This window comes from Pinus tabuliformis, chromosome J (genome assembly GCF_031772625.1).
Source record: "Pinus tabuliformis cultivar Carrire ecotype Pingquan chromosome J, CPIR1, whole genome shotgun sequence".
In the NCBI taxonomy this organism is placed as follows: domain Eukaryota; kingdom Viridiplantae; phylum Streptophyta; class Pinopsida; order Pinales; family Pinaceae; genus Pinus; species Pinus tabuliformis.
Window position 1 is genome coordinate 157,612,914 of NC_142295.1, and position 17,064 is coordinate 157,629,977.

General features: G+C 35.6%; 1 protein-coding gene across 1 annotated transcript; it reads right to left on the bottom strand.

The window, feature by feature from the left end:
- Window positions 1-7,651: 7,651 nt before the first annotated feature.
- LOC149226120 (DNA polymerase delta catalytic subunit-like) lies at window positions 7,652-15,895 on the bottom strand. Its single transcript, XM_089380112.1, has 9 exons — window positions 15,874-15,895; window positions 12,860-12,993; window positions 11,426-11,540; window positions 11,115-11,233; window positions 9,264-9,335; window positions 8,998-9,072; window positions 8,761-8,850; window positions 8,466-8,626; window positions 7,652-7,739 (listed from the first exon to the last, which is right to left on the bottom strand). Exons 1-9 carry the CDS (start codon window positions 15,893-15,895, stop codon window positions 7,652-7,654), a joined length of 876 nt encoding a protein of 291 aa, XP_089236238.1.
- Window positions 15,896-17,064: the final 1,169 nt, after the last annotated feature.

Sequence of the window (17,064 nt, forward strand, 5' to 3'; positions counted from 1 at the left end):
GTATCTGGTTCAGGTATGAGTGATGAGGTATTGTCTGTTAATGTTTCAAAACATGATTAACATTGGTTGTTAGATTCTGGGGCATCTAACCACATGTGTATTCATAAAGATTGGTTTAAGACATATAGATCAATTGATGATGGAGTCGTGTACATGGGTAATGATGTCACTTGAAGTATTGTGGGAATAGGAAGTATACAACTGCAAATGTTTGATGGCACAACCAAATTGTTAACTGATGTGAGACATGTACCAGATCTAAGAAAAAATCTAATTTCATTAGGAGCACTGGATACGAATGGATATAAAACTGTAATTCAAGGTGGAGTTATGAAAATTTATAAAGGTATCTTACTAGTGATGAAGGCTAAGAAAATAGGAAATCTGTTTCAGTTAGAAGGAAAAACAGGGTCATTTCATGTGTCTACGGTGTCTGAACAGGACAGTAGTTCCATTCACCTATGGCATCAAAGGTTGGGCCATATGAGCGAACGGGGGTTGAAAATTTTGGCTGACCGTAAGTTACTTCCTAATCTAAGAACTGGAAAGTTAGATTTCTGTAAACATTGTCTGTTTGGTAAACAAAGTAAACAAAAGTTTAAAACATGCAAACATACTAGTAAAGGCATACTTGATTATATCCATTCAGATGTTTGGGGTCCAGCCCCTACAGTGTCATATGGTGGCTCATCATATTTTGTATCGTTTATTGATGACTTTTCTAGAAAAGTGTGGGTCTACATGTTGAAAAGGAAGTCTGATGTTTTTACAGTTTTCAAGCAGTTTAGAGCATTGGTAGAAAACAACACTGGTAGAACTATTAAATGTTTAAGAACTGACAATGGTGGTGAGTTTTCCTCCAAGGAGTTTGACAGCTATTGCAAGGATGCAGGGATCGAGAGACATAAGACCATGGTTTATACTCCTCAGCAGAATGGAGTTGCTGAACGCATGAACAAGACTCTTCTAGAGAGAGCAAGGTGTATGCTGAGTAATGCCGGGTTGCAAAAGGAGTTGTGGACAGAAGCAGTGGCAACAGCTTGTTATGTGATCAACCGATCTCCATCAACGGCGATAGGCTGCAAGGTTCCGCAAGAGGTATGGAAAGGACACCCTTGTGACTATTCTAAACTTAGAGTGTTCGGTTGTGAAGCATATGCTGTAGTGCCTAAACATCAGCGAACTAAATTAGATCCAAAGTCTAAAAGGTATATCTTTGTTGGGTATGGTGATGGAACAAAGGGATATAGATTGTGGGATCCTACTACCTGCAAAATCATCATCAACAGAGATGTAAAGTTTAATGAATCCTCTCTTGTACAGTTAGATGTAGATAGTAGATTGAAACAGGATGATGTATTTGATTTCCAGCACATTCAGTTTGATAACATTTCTAATGATAGTCATAACGACCATAGTTCAGATTCTAGTCATGAACAGGTTTCAGAATCAGATTATGAACAGGGTTCAGATGGAGGTCATGAACAGGTCTCAGATGGCGATCATGAAGAAGTTCCTACGGATGATAGACAACCAATTGTGGAAGCACCAGAAACATTCCTAAGGAGGTCTACAAGGATAAAACGCCCTCCGAGAAGGTATGATGATCATGTTACTTCAGTTGTTTTGACCGCTAATGATGATGAACCTTTGTGTTATCACGAAGCTGTAGAAGGTTCAAATAGTGACAAGTGGAAAGCAGCCATGAAGGACGAAATGATGGCCTTAAGTAAGAATGGTACATGGGATCTAGTTGAGCTTCCGAAAGGCAGGAAAACTGTGGGGTGTAAATGGGTTTTCAAGCTGAAACGGGGTGTGAATGATACGAAAGACAGGTACAAAGCACGGCTGGTTGCGAAAGGGTTTTCTCAGAAAGCCGGTATTGACTTTCATGAGATTTTTTCACCAGTGGTTAAAATTGTTTCAATTAGAATTGTGTTAGCATTAGTGGCTTTGCTTGATTTAGAGTTGCAGCAGTTAGATGTTAAGACTGCATTTCTACATGGTGACTTAGATGAGGAAATATATATGGAACAACCGAAAGGGTTTGTTCACCATCGCAATGAGAAATTTGTCTGCAGGCTCAAGAAGTCATTATATGGCCTGAAGCAGTCGCCTCGGCAGTGGTATAAGAAGTTTGATTCTTTCATGTTGATTCAGAAATATGTTAGAAGTGAATATGATCATTGTGTTTATTTTAAACAGTTGAATAATGGCATATTCATTATCTTGGTATTGTATGTTGACGATATGCTTTTAGCAAGCAAAAGCATAGAAGAAATCAACAGGTTGAAGGCTCAGATGGCAAGGACATTTGATATGAAAGATCTAGGAGCAGCAAGACAGATTTTGGGCATGGAGATTTTCAGAGACAGGAGCAATGGTAAGCTATGGCTATCACAACAAAAGTATATTGAGAAAATACTTTTGAGGTTTGGTATGAATAATGTGAAGCTTGTTTCAGTCCCTTTAGCTTCCCATTTTAAGCTTTCTTCGAGTTTATGTCCTAATACAGATGAAGAAAAGGATTATATGTCTCGAATTACATATGCCAATGTAGTAGGGTGTTTAATGTATGCGATGGTTTGTACTCGACCAGATATTTCACATGCAGTTGGGGTTGTCAGCAGGTACATGGCAAATTCGGGTAAAGAACACTGGTCAGCAGTGAAATGGGTGCTTCGGTATTTGAGAGGCACAAGTAGTTATTGTATCACTTACAATAAGAGTAGTGAATTTGTTTGCGGATATGTTGATTCCGATTTTGCAGGTGATTTGGATAAGAGGAGGTCAACTTCAGGGTATGTCTTTACTCTTGCAGGTGGAGCTATAAGTTGGATGTCAAAGCTACAGAACATTGTCGCGTTATCCACTACTGAAGCAGAATACATTGCTGCTTCGCATGCTTGCAAAGAGGCGGTTTGGTTGAAAGGTTTGCTTGGTGAGTTTGGTAGGTTACAGGACAACATCAGGTTACTTTGTGATAGTCAAAGTGCAATACATTTGGCTAAGAATCCGGCCTATCATAGTAAATCAAAGCATATACCGGTCAAGTATCATTTTGTAAGACAGGTTATCACTGAAAGGGGAGTCTCTCTTGAAAAGGTGCATACAAAGGAGAATTGTGCAGACATGTTCACGAAACCAATTTTGTTAGAGAAGCTACGCTGGTGTTTGGCTTCTCTTGGCTTGCAGAAAAGATAAAATAATAATAACAGGGCATCAGGCTAATTGTTGTCAAGGTGGAGATTGTTGAGATTTTCTGTTTGGAGTAAAATAGGCAAAAATCTCTGTAGGTGACAACAATAGAAATTTAGTTCCTAGATTAGCTCCAGGTTGTTGGGAGATGATTAATGCCTCCTATATTTGATGTGAGTGAGTTAATGAGGTGGTTAGATTCTCTTTGCTATATAACAGGCAACCATTCGGATTGTTTGCTATGAGGGTGAGAGTTTTGTGAGGGTTTCATTTTGTAATCTCCTGATTTGATTAATAAGATTACCGATGCCTATGTTGTGTGGACGTAGCCCATATTGGTTGGGTGAACCACGTTAAATTCTTGTGTCTTTATGTGCATGATTGATCTGTTGTGTATTTTGTTTATTTTTGCTGAGCATCTGATCTCCAACAGAGAATCCATGGAGTAATTACATGGTGAACCATAATCTTTAATGGAGGATTATAATCAACAAAGAGATTTTTGGTGGAACAACTATTAATGTAAAAGTCAAGAGCAAATTAAAATTAGGTCTTTTTCATAGCTAGTTTTATAAAACAAAATTTAAAGTGGGATGGTATAGAAAGAATGGTTGAAAAGGGCACAACATAAGTATGTTGTGCAAGAAAGAGGAAGGATTTATTTCCAATTTGTTTATACATTGTTCAACAGCACAATGTATTTGGAGCAAGTAAAAAATGATTTAAATTGGTAGGGAGTTTGGAAAAGGATTGCAATGGAAGAAAGCTTATGTTTTTTAATTAAAAATTATTTAATTCTTTTTTCTTATGGGGAATTTGGGGATTTAGTTGCAGCAAAATAAAATTTTGTTCCAAGATGGTTATGCTAACTTTTCTTTGAAAACTCATATAATTAGTAGTGCTTTCTTGGAGCAGAATGTCTCAATAAAGAGAAAGGTTCAAAGGCACATTCAAGAACTTCATTTTGAAGAAAATGTTCCTTTTGTTTGTATGTTTTTTTTTTTTTTTTTTTTTTTTTTTTACGGAGCATGTAAGCAAGGTCATTGTGGAGCATGGATGGTTATTCACCCATCATTTTCTCATATATTTTGTTTAAAGTTGGCCTATGGAATGTCACTAACAAGAATATAGAGCTGATTAGCCTTTAGGGGATGCTTCATTTGCCTTATTGAATAATATAAAGAAGATTAAATTTTATAGCAATTCAAACACAATTATTGAATGGGAAAACAAAACATTCCAGTTTCATTGTTGAATGGGATAACAAAAGATCCCAGTTTTATTGTCTGCATCTTGAGGAGTGGCAACCAAAAATTGGAGCACTACAAAAAGAATTTGATGAAATTGGAGCTAATCTAATGGTTTAACTAATCTCTTATCGAAACAAACAATTTTGTTGAAGAATAAATTTGCCAATATTTCAAAAATAAATAATAATCATATAATATTCCCTGGTATACTACAAATAATTGTATAGAAATACACAAAAATTCAATAAATAAATCATAATAAATAACCTAAATCATACATTCTTATATAATTAAATCTATGCAATTCGTACTTTTTAATTTTTTAAAAATAGAAACTCTAAAAATACTATATAACTATCCCATTTGCTTTTATATGCATTACATCTCAAAATAGTTCTTCGTAACTTTTACTAAGTCAGAGTACGTTTAACCACACCATATGTGAGAACAACAATTCTCTATGCCTATGGCACAATATGTCTAACTAAGGTATGCCGTGGAAAAGTTATATAACTATCTTATTAGGCAGGGAGGCATGGGACGATAGCGATCGATATCGATCCATTTTTTTCTTATATAACTATCTTATTTGCTTTTATATGCATTACATCTCAAAATAGTTCCTCGTAACTTTTACTAAGTCGGAGTACGTTTAACCACACCATATGTGAGAACAATTCTCTATGCCTATGGCACAATATGTCTAACTAAGCTATGCTGTGGAAAAGTTATATAGATTAATGCTGCCTATCCTTTCCAAATTATAACCGCATATATCTAACGTACCGGAGGAGTCGTTGTTCCCGGAGTGGGTTGAATTACACAATTACTCTTCTGGTTTCTGCAACAAACTCATTTCCTTGGTGCATTTGACCTGCCTATCCACACGGTGCTTGGTAATCTTCCTATGGTAAAGTTCCTTGTAGAACCAACGATCAAATCTTGTATCTGTATCAGTATATTCCATATATTTAATTTAATTTGTTACTCTATACCTAATAAGGCCTTTTAACCTGTCATGGTCACTCGATATTTTTATCAACCGGAAGGTAGCCATTGAATCCCATGCATAACTAAAATTTACAATCGGAAACCAATATAAACACTCACATGCATTTGGTCTCTAATATTTACAACGGAAGCTCCATCAACAGGTTCCACTGTAGCCCACGTTTTACCACTACTACATGTAGGGGGATTTTAAGACAATATTTAAGACAATATTTGAGTCAATTGTCTTAACTTAAGACAAAATGAAACTTGTGTATTGTCTTAAATATTGTCTCTAAGCGGGTGTCTCAAAATATAATGTCTCAAAAATTTGTCTCTATAAAGACAATATAGAACACATATTATTATCGTCTCTATAAAGACAATTTGATTTGTCTCTCTAGAGACAATTTCATTTGTGTCTCTTTAGAGACAATTACATTTTTGTCTTTTTAGAGACAATTCCATAATTCAAAATATTGTCTCTCTAGAGACAATATAAAAAATTATTTAAAGAAAATAAATGTCCATAATTCAAACTATTGTCTCTCTAGAGACAATAAAAAAAATTATTTAAAAAAAAAATAAATGTCCATAATTCAAACTATTGTCTCTCTAGAGACAATATAAAAAATTATTAAAAAAAAAAATGTCCATAATTCAAACTATTGTCTCTCTAGAGACAATATAAAAAATTGTTTTAAAAAAATAAATGTCCATAATTCAAACTATTGTCTCTATAGAGACAATAAAAAAAATTATTTAAAAAAAAAAATATGCTCAAACTATTGTCTCGGATTTGCTCCTGCCAAAAATTATTTAAAAAAAAATAAATCTGCTCAAAATACTTCATGAGAAGCATAATACTTCAGCAGTAAAATACCATCGAACCGAGATAAGTTATGGAAGTAAACAGTGTTAATATTCCTTCTCTCAGCAACCAAACCTAAGTGCATTAGAAAGTGTGACAACATGTTATGACTTCTTTCTTCAAATTCAGGCATGATGAAGGCAGAATCCTCACTGAAAAAGATTTGAGTTGCATAATCAAGCATGGATGCAATATCATCACCAGGGTATACAATTAAGTAGCCGGCTGCGTAAGGGACATGAACATCATTGACGAGAACAGTCTCTGTATCGGCAACAATGAAAGGTTTCATGTCCTTACGCCTAGCTGGGAGTGCCGTTACATAATTGGGATAATGAGGTTTCCTAACCATAGATTTCACTACTTGTGGTTCTCCACCCACTATACCGGAATTAATTAATTCCCTAATTTTGGAATTAATTTCATCCCCGCTAAGAGTGACCTCCTTGTCCTGCATCCCTGAAATATACAAGCGAACGAATAACCCTGAGATAACTTCCTTTTCATAATCCTCGGCAGCTTTCATTACCACTTTCATGATCATGTTAAAGACATCCATGTTTGGAACAACATTCCCATGAGAATCATTTAAAGAAATAACTGTTTTAGTGACGGTAAATGAATGATCCCCTGTAGGGACTTTAATCACATAACCAATGGTAAATTTCCCATATGCAAAACCGGTATTATAAGCGTACTTAATCAATAGTCGCATGATAGCCAATGAAATAACTTCAAAGTCAGCGCATCACAGATATGGTGATCTAAACTTGAGTTCCACTATCCTCAATCCATCATATGCATCCTTGCAGTGTTCACTCTCAATGATATTGTTTAAACATAGAAGATACTCTTCGAATAATAAAACTGTAAAATGTGTCATGTTATTTCCAGTCATTTTAGTAGTGAACACTGTAGTTGCAATGCTCCTGCCAATCTATCTGTGTATCCATCTTTATCTACCTATCCATCCATCCATTCAACTATATGCATGTCTGGATATACATTTGTAAGCCTGCAGATCTATGTTTTATGGTGTGTGCTCTCCTAAAATTTGGGATATGCGTGCACATTGCATTTATAGGGTGTGCCTTGAGAAGTATGTATCTATTTTGAATTTTTCTCTATCTCATTTGCAAGGAGAAAAGATATATCGAACTGGTTAACATTAAATAAAAAGGACTTGACAATTACTGTACAATAAATAAACCATGCTCATCCTGATTCAGGGACCAAATAAATTCCCTGGTTCATTAAATCAGAGAAACATACACTAGAGAAAATTCAGGAAAACAAAAATATTCGATAATACAAAAAAGTACAAGCTACACAGGCAACATCCTCAAAACTGCCAGCGCTCTAGTTGCACCTCTGCTTCAGTTAGGTCTTTCTGAGCTTTCTTCCTACGATAAAATATTGGGTAGTCACGACTGCAATAAGGATAGGACATCGATGTAAGTATAAAAGAGATAGTAATTGTAAAAATTTAAAAAAAACATCCTATTAATTAAAAACAAATGCATGATCACACAAATGTTACAAAATACATCCATAATGTAAATTTAAATCATGTTATGAAAATGTAATACTTGAAATATAGCATTCAAAAACCTTGTGCAAAGAACATCTTGGTGCAGAGAGCCTTGGCACCGCTGACATTGTGTCCATAGTTTACCAAAGAGCATTTCTAATTCCCTCACTGACATTGATCAAATATTAGTTTCATATGATAGAAAATCTAGGTGAGAACAATAGACACAATGCCTACTTTAAATTCTCCAAATAAAGAGTAATGGTATTAGAATACCAGCTTACCATTTGCAACTGTTTTCTGATACAATTCTGCTTCTCTTCGTTTGCAATGTGAACAAAGTGTATGATCTTCTTTGTCGCAATGGCAACATGAAATAAGTAACATCATGAATTTCAGTATGAAGCAACCTAACCAGACATTCTTATTATAAGAAAGCTAGACAACTTCTTACAAGGAGAGCAGGCATGGAATCATGCAACCTCGTAGATTTTTCCACATCAAAAAGATGAACCCTAGTAGCTTTCTAAAGCGCCAAACTGAAATAATAGTTACTCTCAATTGTGCACTACTATAAGAAAGGAAACCACATGCAGGACACCCTCTACTTGTATTAACTAAATACCTGATAGGTGTTTTACAACCAATACAACTGAGTTGTTTCTTGGCAAATTTCATAATTCCACTATTTGAAGGAGCTGATATGGAAACTGCTCGTGTGTGACTACCATGAAGAAGCTCCTTGCTTGCATTCTTCAAAATGGGCTCAAATATTCTCAACAGTGGCTACAGAGCAAAAACAAGCACTAATAAAAAACACTTAGCTGGAAAGAATTACTATCTATCAAGATATATTTGAAACACTGGTGAAATTTTCAAAATGAGCATAAACTGCAAGTGATGATGCTTTGGTATTTCACCTTGCTCAGTTGATTCTTCAGATAATATTGTGGATCAATAGGGATGTTATTCTCCAGTATGTAAATTGGATCCTCAGATTTCTCATATGCCTGAGCCCAAGTAAACACATTAGTCATTATATCCACAATCCCTCTGTAAATTATGCCTCCAAATAAAACATAACAAAATAATTAAAATAACCATTTTTTAGTACAATATCGAGACTTATGCTGAGCACAGAAGGGGTTAATTATTACCTTGGCAGCTTTTGCAACCCTTATGATGACATATGGAACACGATCACCCACAGTTGGAGCAGTTGCAGCATCCCTCTGTAAACCAGGGGCAACATGGCTTTAAAACATGACATCGATTTAAAAAATCCAACAATGGACAAGCAAAATGTTACAAGAGTCTTTAGATGCACTGCAGTAATAAAAATAGAGAGATAGGATTGAAATGGAACCAGAAGGCATTACACCATTCATTATACTTGTTCTGAGAAGTTGTTTCCAGTATTTACCTTCCGCATGCGCTCAGCTAGTTCCACCTGTGCTGCCTTGACTGCATAGTCATCTCCAGTCTTTGTCAGACCCTGACTCAACAAAGAGATTGTTAGCACAGACAAACAACAATGCCCTTAAGAATACGCTGATAGCCTTGATAAAGGATATGACCTGCAAACATCTGTTTCTGTTGCAGCTAAACAGTAATCAATTTTTCTCAGGATGAGATTAAAAATGCAGATATATTATATATTGTCATGTTTTGATTCTCTTCAATTGTATAAGAGCCTCCCTTGACACTTCTTCTTCCCATTGCTAGCAGTTAATATTGATTGAATCCCTTATAAGTACAGAATGTAGGGAGACATTTTGATGACGTAGGTGATTGCTGTACGGGGGATCTGTTAGATATCATTGAACTAGTGAAACATTGCGTGAAAATATCACCAACCCCCACCCCTGGACTTGTCATCAAGTGTTTTCTACAAATCAGCAAATGTAAAATTGATTCTCCAGAAATTAATTTATCCAAGCAGATTGTTTGTGTACTTAAAAGGCACATTGTATCCAAAAAATGTGAAAGAAGAGAAGCATACCCGACACCAAATCTAGCAACTTCACCTGCATCAATAGTTACAAAGACGTTAGTTTATGACATGTCATTTTATGAAGTCCATGTTTGGACAATTTGATGTCTAATTGCAATTTGCCACAAAGTCATGAAACCTGTCTAATTTAAGTAGAAACAGAGTAAAAATTGGTAATTTGAACCAGATTTGGTATTGAAATAGATTGCTAAGAATGATTTTAAGTAAACTCACCATAGAATTGAATAAAAGCTGATGGAATAAAAAAGGGGATCACCATCAGAGCAATCCACATAAGGCTCTTCAAGGGCCACCATCCTGAATGCCACGAGTCACGACATTCATGAAACTTCGTAGTTCCAACTGTTGTAAGAAACATAGTGAAATAAAATATCTGAGGTGATGTTAAGGTAAACAGTTCAGACTCCAGAGGCCTATCGCTATGGTCCAATACTGTTGGGGAAAATAACATGCTTGACATCGCACGAAGTGCCCGAGACGCATGTGCCACTTATAGTCAAATGGCATCGATACGCGGATATGATTTTATGTAAGTTATGTTGCCATGGTTATGCATTTGAAAATTGCCAAGGCCACTTGCATGTTAAAGCCCCCAGAAATAATCTGGTTTGTAACCAATGGGTGGTTAGTTCTGCATGAAAATTCAGACCTTGATACTGATCCGGATTTACCTTTTGTGAAAGACATGATGCCACTTCAAACTTAAAAAGCTCATGACACGAAATTAGAATCCGGTATCCAACGTGTTTAAAAGGAAAACAACTTGTAAGGCATATAAATTTTAAAATTGGATACAAAGAAGCCCAGGCTTACTCGAACCACACCTTCTATACCTAAGCAGTCATGACCTCCTTGACAGCCTTTCAAATCTGTAAAAACGAAGACCTCAAATTCATATATATATATAACGAAGAAAACGACATACAATGTAAATTAGGTTCATTTTCCAAAGCCAAATGTAATTACATGTATATCAAAAGAATAATAATCTAAATGGATGCAGATAAGTTAAAGAGCTATTTGAAAAATTCACGATTTTATGAGAATTCAAGTAAAGTTAAAAGTTGTAAAATCATGTGAAATGTCCCGAAGTAGGTATATAGTATATATTTCTAACACTTGAAACCAAGAATATGTAATAAGTGACTTGCTCACAATGTAAATCTCCTCTTCCCCCTTATCATATTTTCTCCATTTCAAAAGTAACAAATGGTCAAACAAATTTGGTCATAAACATGCAGAAGGATTCATTGTTCTCACCTTAGTTATCACCAAAAGTGACAAATCCATTATGTTCATTAACAAGTCAGAAATAGTGTTCTTGACATGCTGCACTGCACCAGGTATGTCACGATCAATGAGTATTTTGTGAAGGCGCTCTGTAACCAAGTTCTTCACCAGCAGGCAATTGTCCCTTCACACTGTTTCAATGCCTGTTGATATGGAATATTTAAAAGATCAAGAATATTTAATAATTAAGAAGGCATCAAATAAATTATTTTTCTAAGAGAATTTTGAGCCTTCAAAAACACTAAGGCCTGTCTTTGAAACAAAAAGATCAGGTTTGTCACCTTTAGTATCCAATTTGTCATAAGCATCTGGCTTTGTCCACAACAACCCAGCATATCTTTTCTTGCTGATCAACAAGTATGGGTAGTATATTTTTTCAAATTCTAGTTTAATAGGCTGCATAAAAGCATATGTTAAATAACGCACTGATTAGATGCCAAAGATGCACCAAACAGATGCAGATAAGCCACAGAAAAGCATAACTCATCATCTTGTCCTGTGCATATTTACAAAGATTTCATGGAAGTGGAATGTCAAAAGAAGATTAGTTTTATAAAGAAAGGTGATATTAAAACATTCATCCCTACAAAAACATCATTAATAACTCTAGAGGCTTCACGGATATTTAAAATTCTTGACACTGTACCTTTGTAAATGTACCACTAATATAATCTAAGGCTTCCCTCCCTAGCATCATGGCCTCTTCTATATTTGGTACACCAGACTATATCATAACTGAATCTGTATCTCCATATACAACCTAGATTCAAATATAAAAATATAATATCAAGCTTTACAATAGAAATCTTGGTTAGGATCAGATCACCCATTATGATTTCAAGAACTTGGACTATCACGAATACAACAAGTGTACTTCCTGTCATTACTGATCCAGTTCAAAGGTTACAAATGCCTTTAGTTGCTAAATAATAGCCTACCTCAGCATTGTATTGGTAACCACCAACTATTGTGAACCTTTCTTCAACTAGCCTCTTTGTATGCTCTATCATTTGACGGCCTGACAGGTGGAAAAAAAATGAGATGATTAATGATATGAAATTTTAAAACAATACGTAAAATCGATATTGTCTGATGGAACAGAGAATGTGTCAAAAGATCAAACTGGACTTGTAATCAAAATATAATAAGAGGGCCTAAGCATATCATCTTAGTTGTACAAGTACACATGACTAATTAATGCAATTCAAGAACTCGATCTTATTTGTACAAGATTGTCAATTACAGTTCATACCCAAAACATTATGCCAGGAGGAAGAAAATAATTACATGGATATAATTGATGCCCAAAAATAATCAATGTGAATGGCTGATACATGCATATATAGAATAAGAGAGGACTGCAAGCATCTCTATCTTGTAAGTAAAAGAAGCACCAATAACGATCACCAGATGGAAAATAGGTCATCTCTTTCTATTACTAAGAAGAAAAATGTTATATTTGGCAATAGATGTAGTATATTCTATCCCTGCACCCAACATAAGAATATACCTGATGCATAAATGAACTCTCAGACTACAGGCCTAATTTAATAGTATTGGCTTTATATGTTTCCCAAGTAGATCCAATTGGGTGATATAGGTATGGCCCTATTGAAATGTCCATATGCAAGACAAAAGCATAGAACAATAACCATGCAATAAGAAACCATGCTTCAATAATGAAATTCCTATTACACAGTCCAAGAAAGGCTTGCCATCTGACAATAGACTACAGCAAAATCTGCCACGTACGGGAGAAAGGTCACATGCTGCAAAAGCCAATCAGGTTGCACTAGAAAGCCAGCTCCATAAATTTGGACCAGAGCAATGGCGGCGGCAACGAGGTTCCCTGCCATCAAACATAGGAGTTGTATTCAACCGCCGCCAAGCTACAATCCATGCTTTGGAATAACCACTAGCAGCCCAGAATCCCCAACTTGAAAAAATCAACCCCCTAAATTTCAATCAATGCATTATTTCTGTACCCCTCCACCCAACTTGTAATGACAAACCCACTGAAAATATCAAATAATTTCAGTTCTAATCCCCAATAACATGTCAATTCAGCTCGTGGAGCTAAAGGCAAGAAGTTTGGAATCTACATAGCTGATCCTATAATCAACCTCCTCTATTCTAAAAAATAAAGAGACGAACCGTGAATAGGTAATAAAAAACAACCTTGTAAACATTCTGGTGTACAAAAAGTGAACTTTCGATTCTTTAATACATAAATTTCTACATACCCAAGCCTCATGCAGCAACATCGGTAGCAGTCATTATAGGGTTCTTTCCAGCCTTAACTTCTGATAAGATCCAGTCTCTCTCAGCTTGGCTTTTATCTCCATGAATTTATAGTGTTGGCCATCCATCCATACGAAGTTTCCTAGTAACTTGGTCACAACCTTTTTTAGTTTCCAAAAAGATAAGCAAGCGGCTACCATCCATGATCTCCTCTAAGAGATGTATTAACCTGAAAGAGAAATGTCTTAATTGATGGGTGCATTTGCACAGCTAAAAAGCAAAACGATAGTCAGTATATATTATAAACAACAAACTAGGAAGGATAAACTACACCTTGTATACTTCTGATGTTCAGAAACAATCTCCACAATTTGCTCAATAGCATGGTTTTCCTTGAGTTCTTGTGAGCCAATTATTACCTAGAAAGACATAAAAATTCATACAACTTTAGCAGAAATTGGAAAACCTCCAATAGACTCCAATAATAATAAAGTTGCAAAAATAACAGAGACCATCACTTGCCACCCAAGAAAAGTAGAGCTCATTTTTATTACATGCAGACTTGTAGAAAATAAACCGAAGTTGACCATGGAGTTTCGGAAGAATCTTCAATATTCGCAGATCTAGAATGAGACTCTTTAACTTTTTCTTGTAAACCCTTCGTCAAATAGTTGGTTTCTGGATGGGTATTAGTAGCTATCATGGTCTTAATTCCTATAAAAACCCTCTTGATTCCTATAAAAACCCATTTCGACTTCAATTATTCTTTTATCATTCACTTCGTTTGGGCATTTCTAGACAATCCCAACTTTGTTATAAACAACAAAGAGGATGTGTAACTACTGGTTATAGTTTAAGAGTGACTTATCCCAACTTCGTTATAAACAACAAAGAGGATGTGTAACTACTGGTTATAGTTTAAGAGTGACTTAACCATGTAAATTGATTGGATTCACTTACTGTAAATAATAGCATTTGTTCAAAGAACCACCATGTAAATTGATTGGATTCACTTACCATAAATAATAGCATTGGTTCAAACCTGTTACATAATTGAAAGCTTGTACATAGAGTATAAGACTAGCCAGCTTGATAACACTAATTGAATACATACAATATGCTAATTATACTATCACTAATTGAATAGACGCGCGCCTTGTTTCCTGGAATTTTATAACTTCTATTCTTATTATTGATACACATCCCATTTTGAGAATAGTTTCCCACTCCATTTAAGGTGACAATGGGGTAAGATATGTGCAAAATAATGTATATCGATGCAGAATGGAGGAAAAGCAACCAAAGGAGAGGCTAGATAAAATAGAATCAAGCAGATAACTAGACTACACAAAACATGGATTAGGATTTAACGCGAACAACTTGAACATGGATGGATGCTACAGTACAACATATCACAAACCTCTAAAATCATACAAAGTTTCTCATAAAAATGGACCATAAGAGGACCTTAATTCTTATTGTGCAACTAAAGACCAATCTTCCAAAACTGAAATTACAACATTAAATACACTATTGGCCCGTGTGATCAGAGGTACACTTAATAGAATAATTCAATAATCAGAGCTTTTTGAAATTTAAATAACTCACTATTAAACTATAAGTAGTGTGTAACAAAAGAGTGGACAGTCATGCTGCCATTATTTTCCTTTTCCCAAAGGCTTTATTTACCTTCAGGAAGGACAAGTTGAAAAAGAAAATTTAGTAGCAAATACATAAGTCAGAAACTATGTGCGCACTATGCAAAACTTCTGTACAAGCATGAAGGCAAACAAGGGTCTCCTCGAGATATTCACTATTGGAATTGCTGGTGTACACTTGTCCTCATTTCACTTGGGATTACAAACTGATTGGCTTAAATTCATGTAATTTGGGGTACACCGCCAAAAAACCATGAGAATAGACATCCAGTTACTGCAACATGTGGATGTAGGAATTGTGCCTTCCATAATAATGCAAAGCTAAAATTATCACAGAAAGCCCTAGAAGGCCTCTGCAGTTAAAGTGATTGAACAGACTGGTTGATTTCAACTCCCTTCTTGTGCTTCAGTACAGGCTATAAACATATCAGAACTTTGAAAACAAAGAACAAAAAGGTCATACAAGACTGATCCATCTTTTACAGCTAAACAACGTAGTTGAATTTGCATAGCTCATACAAAACATGAATGTGTGGAGATCTGTTAAGATGCAAAACCTTTCATCACTACATTAAAAAAATTCTTCTAATGCATGATGCATCTAATGCAGAATGAGACAGTGAAGAGATTAATTCAATTAAAACTAAAGATTGTGGCGTTGAACGTGGAGCTTGACTAGATAGAACAAGAAGATCAAACATTCAGAATAAACACAAAAAAATATTTAGCAAATATGGATTGTCCTTATGATGTCAAAAGGAATACCAAGCAGCTCCTAATTGTAGGGAAAAATATCAAGTTGCAGTTGATAATATCAGAAATGTCAGTACCTGGCAATGCCAAAAGAGCCATTACTGCAGCTCCTCATTGTGGGGCAAGATAGGCAATGACAATTCATAGCATCAGAAATGTCAGCAGTTGGTAATACAATAAGAAAAAGGGTCATGTCCCAAGCTCCCCTCCTTGGTGCTTTCTCCCATCTCAAGTCAATAAAACCACATATATTGATAATAGATAGAGAGGCAAGCCCCAAGCATTAGCTCAATTGGTTGAAATATACACCCAAGGCATGTTGTTGACAAAAAGGCCATAGGTCACAGGTTTAAACCCAGTCAAGTCCCTCGGTTACCAGCCACTATTGTGTTTAGTGATTGAACCACCCTCCATCTAGATATTCTAAACAAGGGTGGTGGTTCCCACAAGGTTTTTCTTGGAAAGCCTTCTAGAGGCAATGTTCTTCTCTCTTAAAACCATGTTGTTAGAGGCAGAGCAGAAAGCTGCTAAGGAGGAACACAGTCCTTCCTTCAGCAGAGCAAGGCTCCACAATTCCACTTTACGAGACTTAGTCCAGTAAACAGAATAGAACTTTGGACAATGCTCTTCATATCTGCCACCAGTAGAACAAACTTTGAACAGTGGAGATGTAGACCCTTAAGTTCAAAAAACTTGAAATACATGTCATCAGTCAATTTAAATGGGCTTGTGTTAGTGGCCCAAATTGTCTGAGAAGTCTGAGATCTCCACACTAATTGTTGAGGTTGTTGAAATTTTTGGCCAACAAGATGAAGTCATCTGCATCAATTTGAATGATGACCATCCTTGCAAGGTCGACTCCACCTCAGTCTTCCTCTACAAGGCATTGCCCTAGTTAGTAAATATATATTCCAAACACGGTTTGGGCACCCCCATTTGACCCCTATGTTACAAGTAATTTTTTTCTACCCATCCCTTGCAAGTTTTAATTCCGCTCGTTACTCTCCCATATATTCTAGCTGTTGGAGATCTGAGGCCTATGGGTGTGCTTAATTTTTCCATGAGTTAATTTTGGGAACTGTGCCAAAGGCAATTTCAAAGTCCCAAAACAGCATATATAAGGTCTCCTCTAACTGCTAATTAATTTTTCTTTTCTAAAAGTGAAACATATAAATTTATAATTTATTAGCACACATGGATCTGAACATAGCAATTTTTTCAGTCAGTTGGGTTTATGTATATCAAACTATAATTGAAGACAATATGAA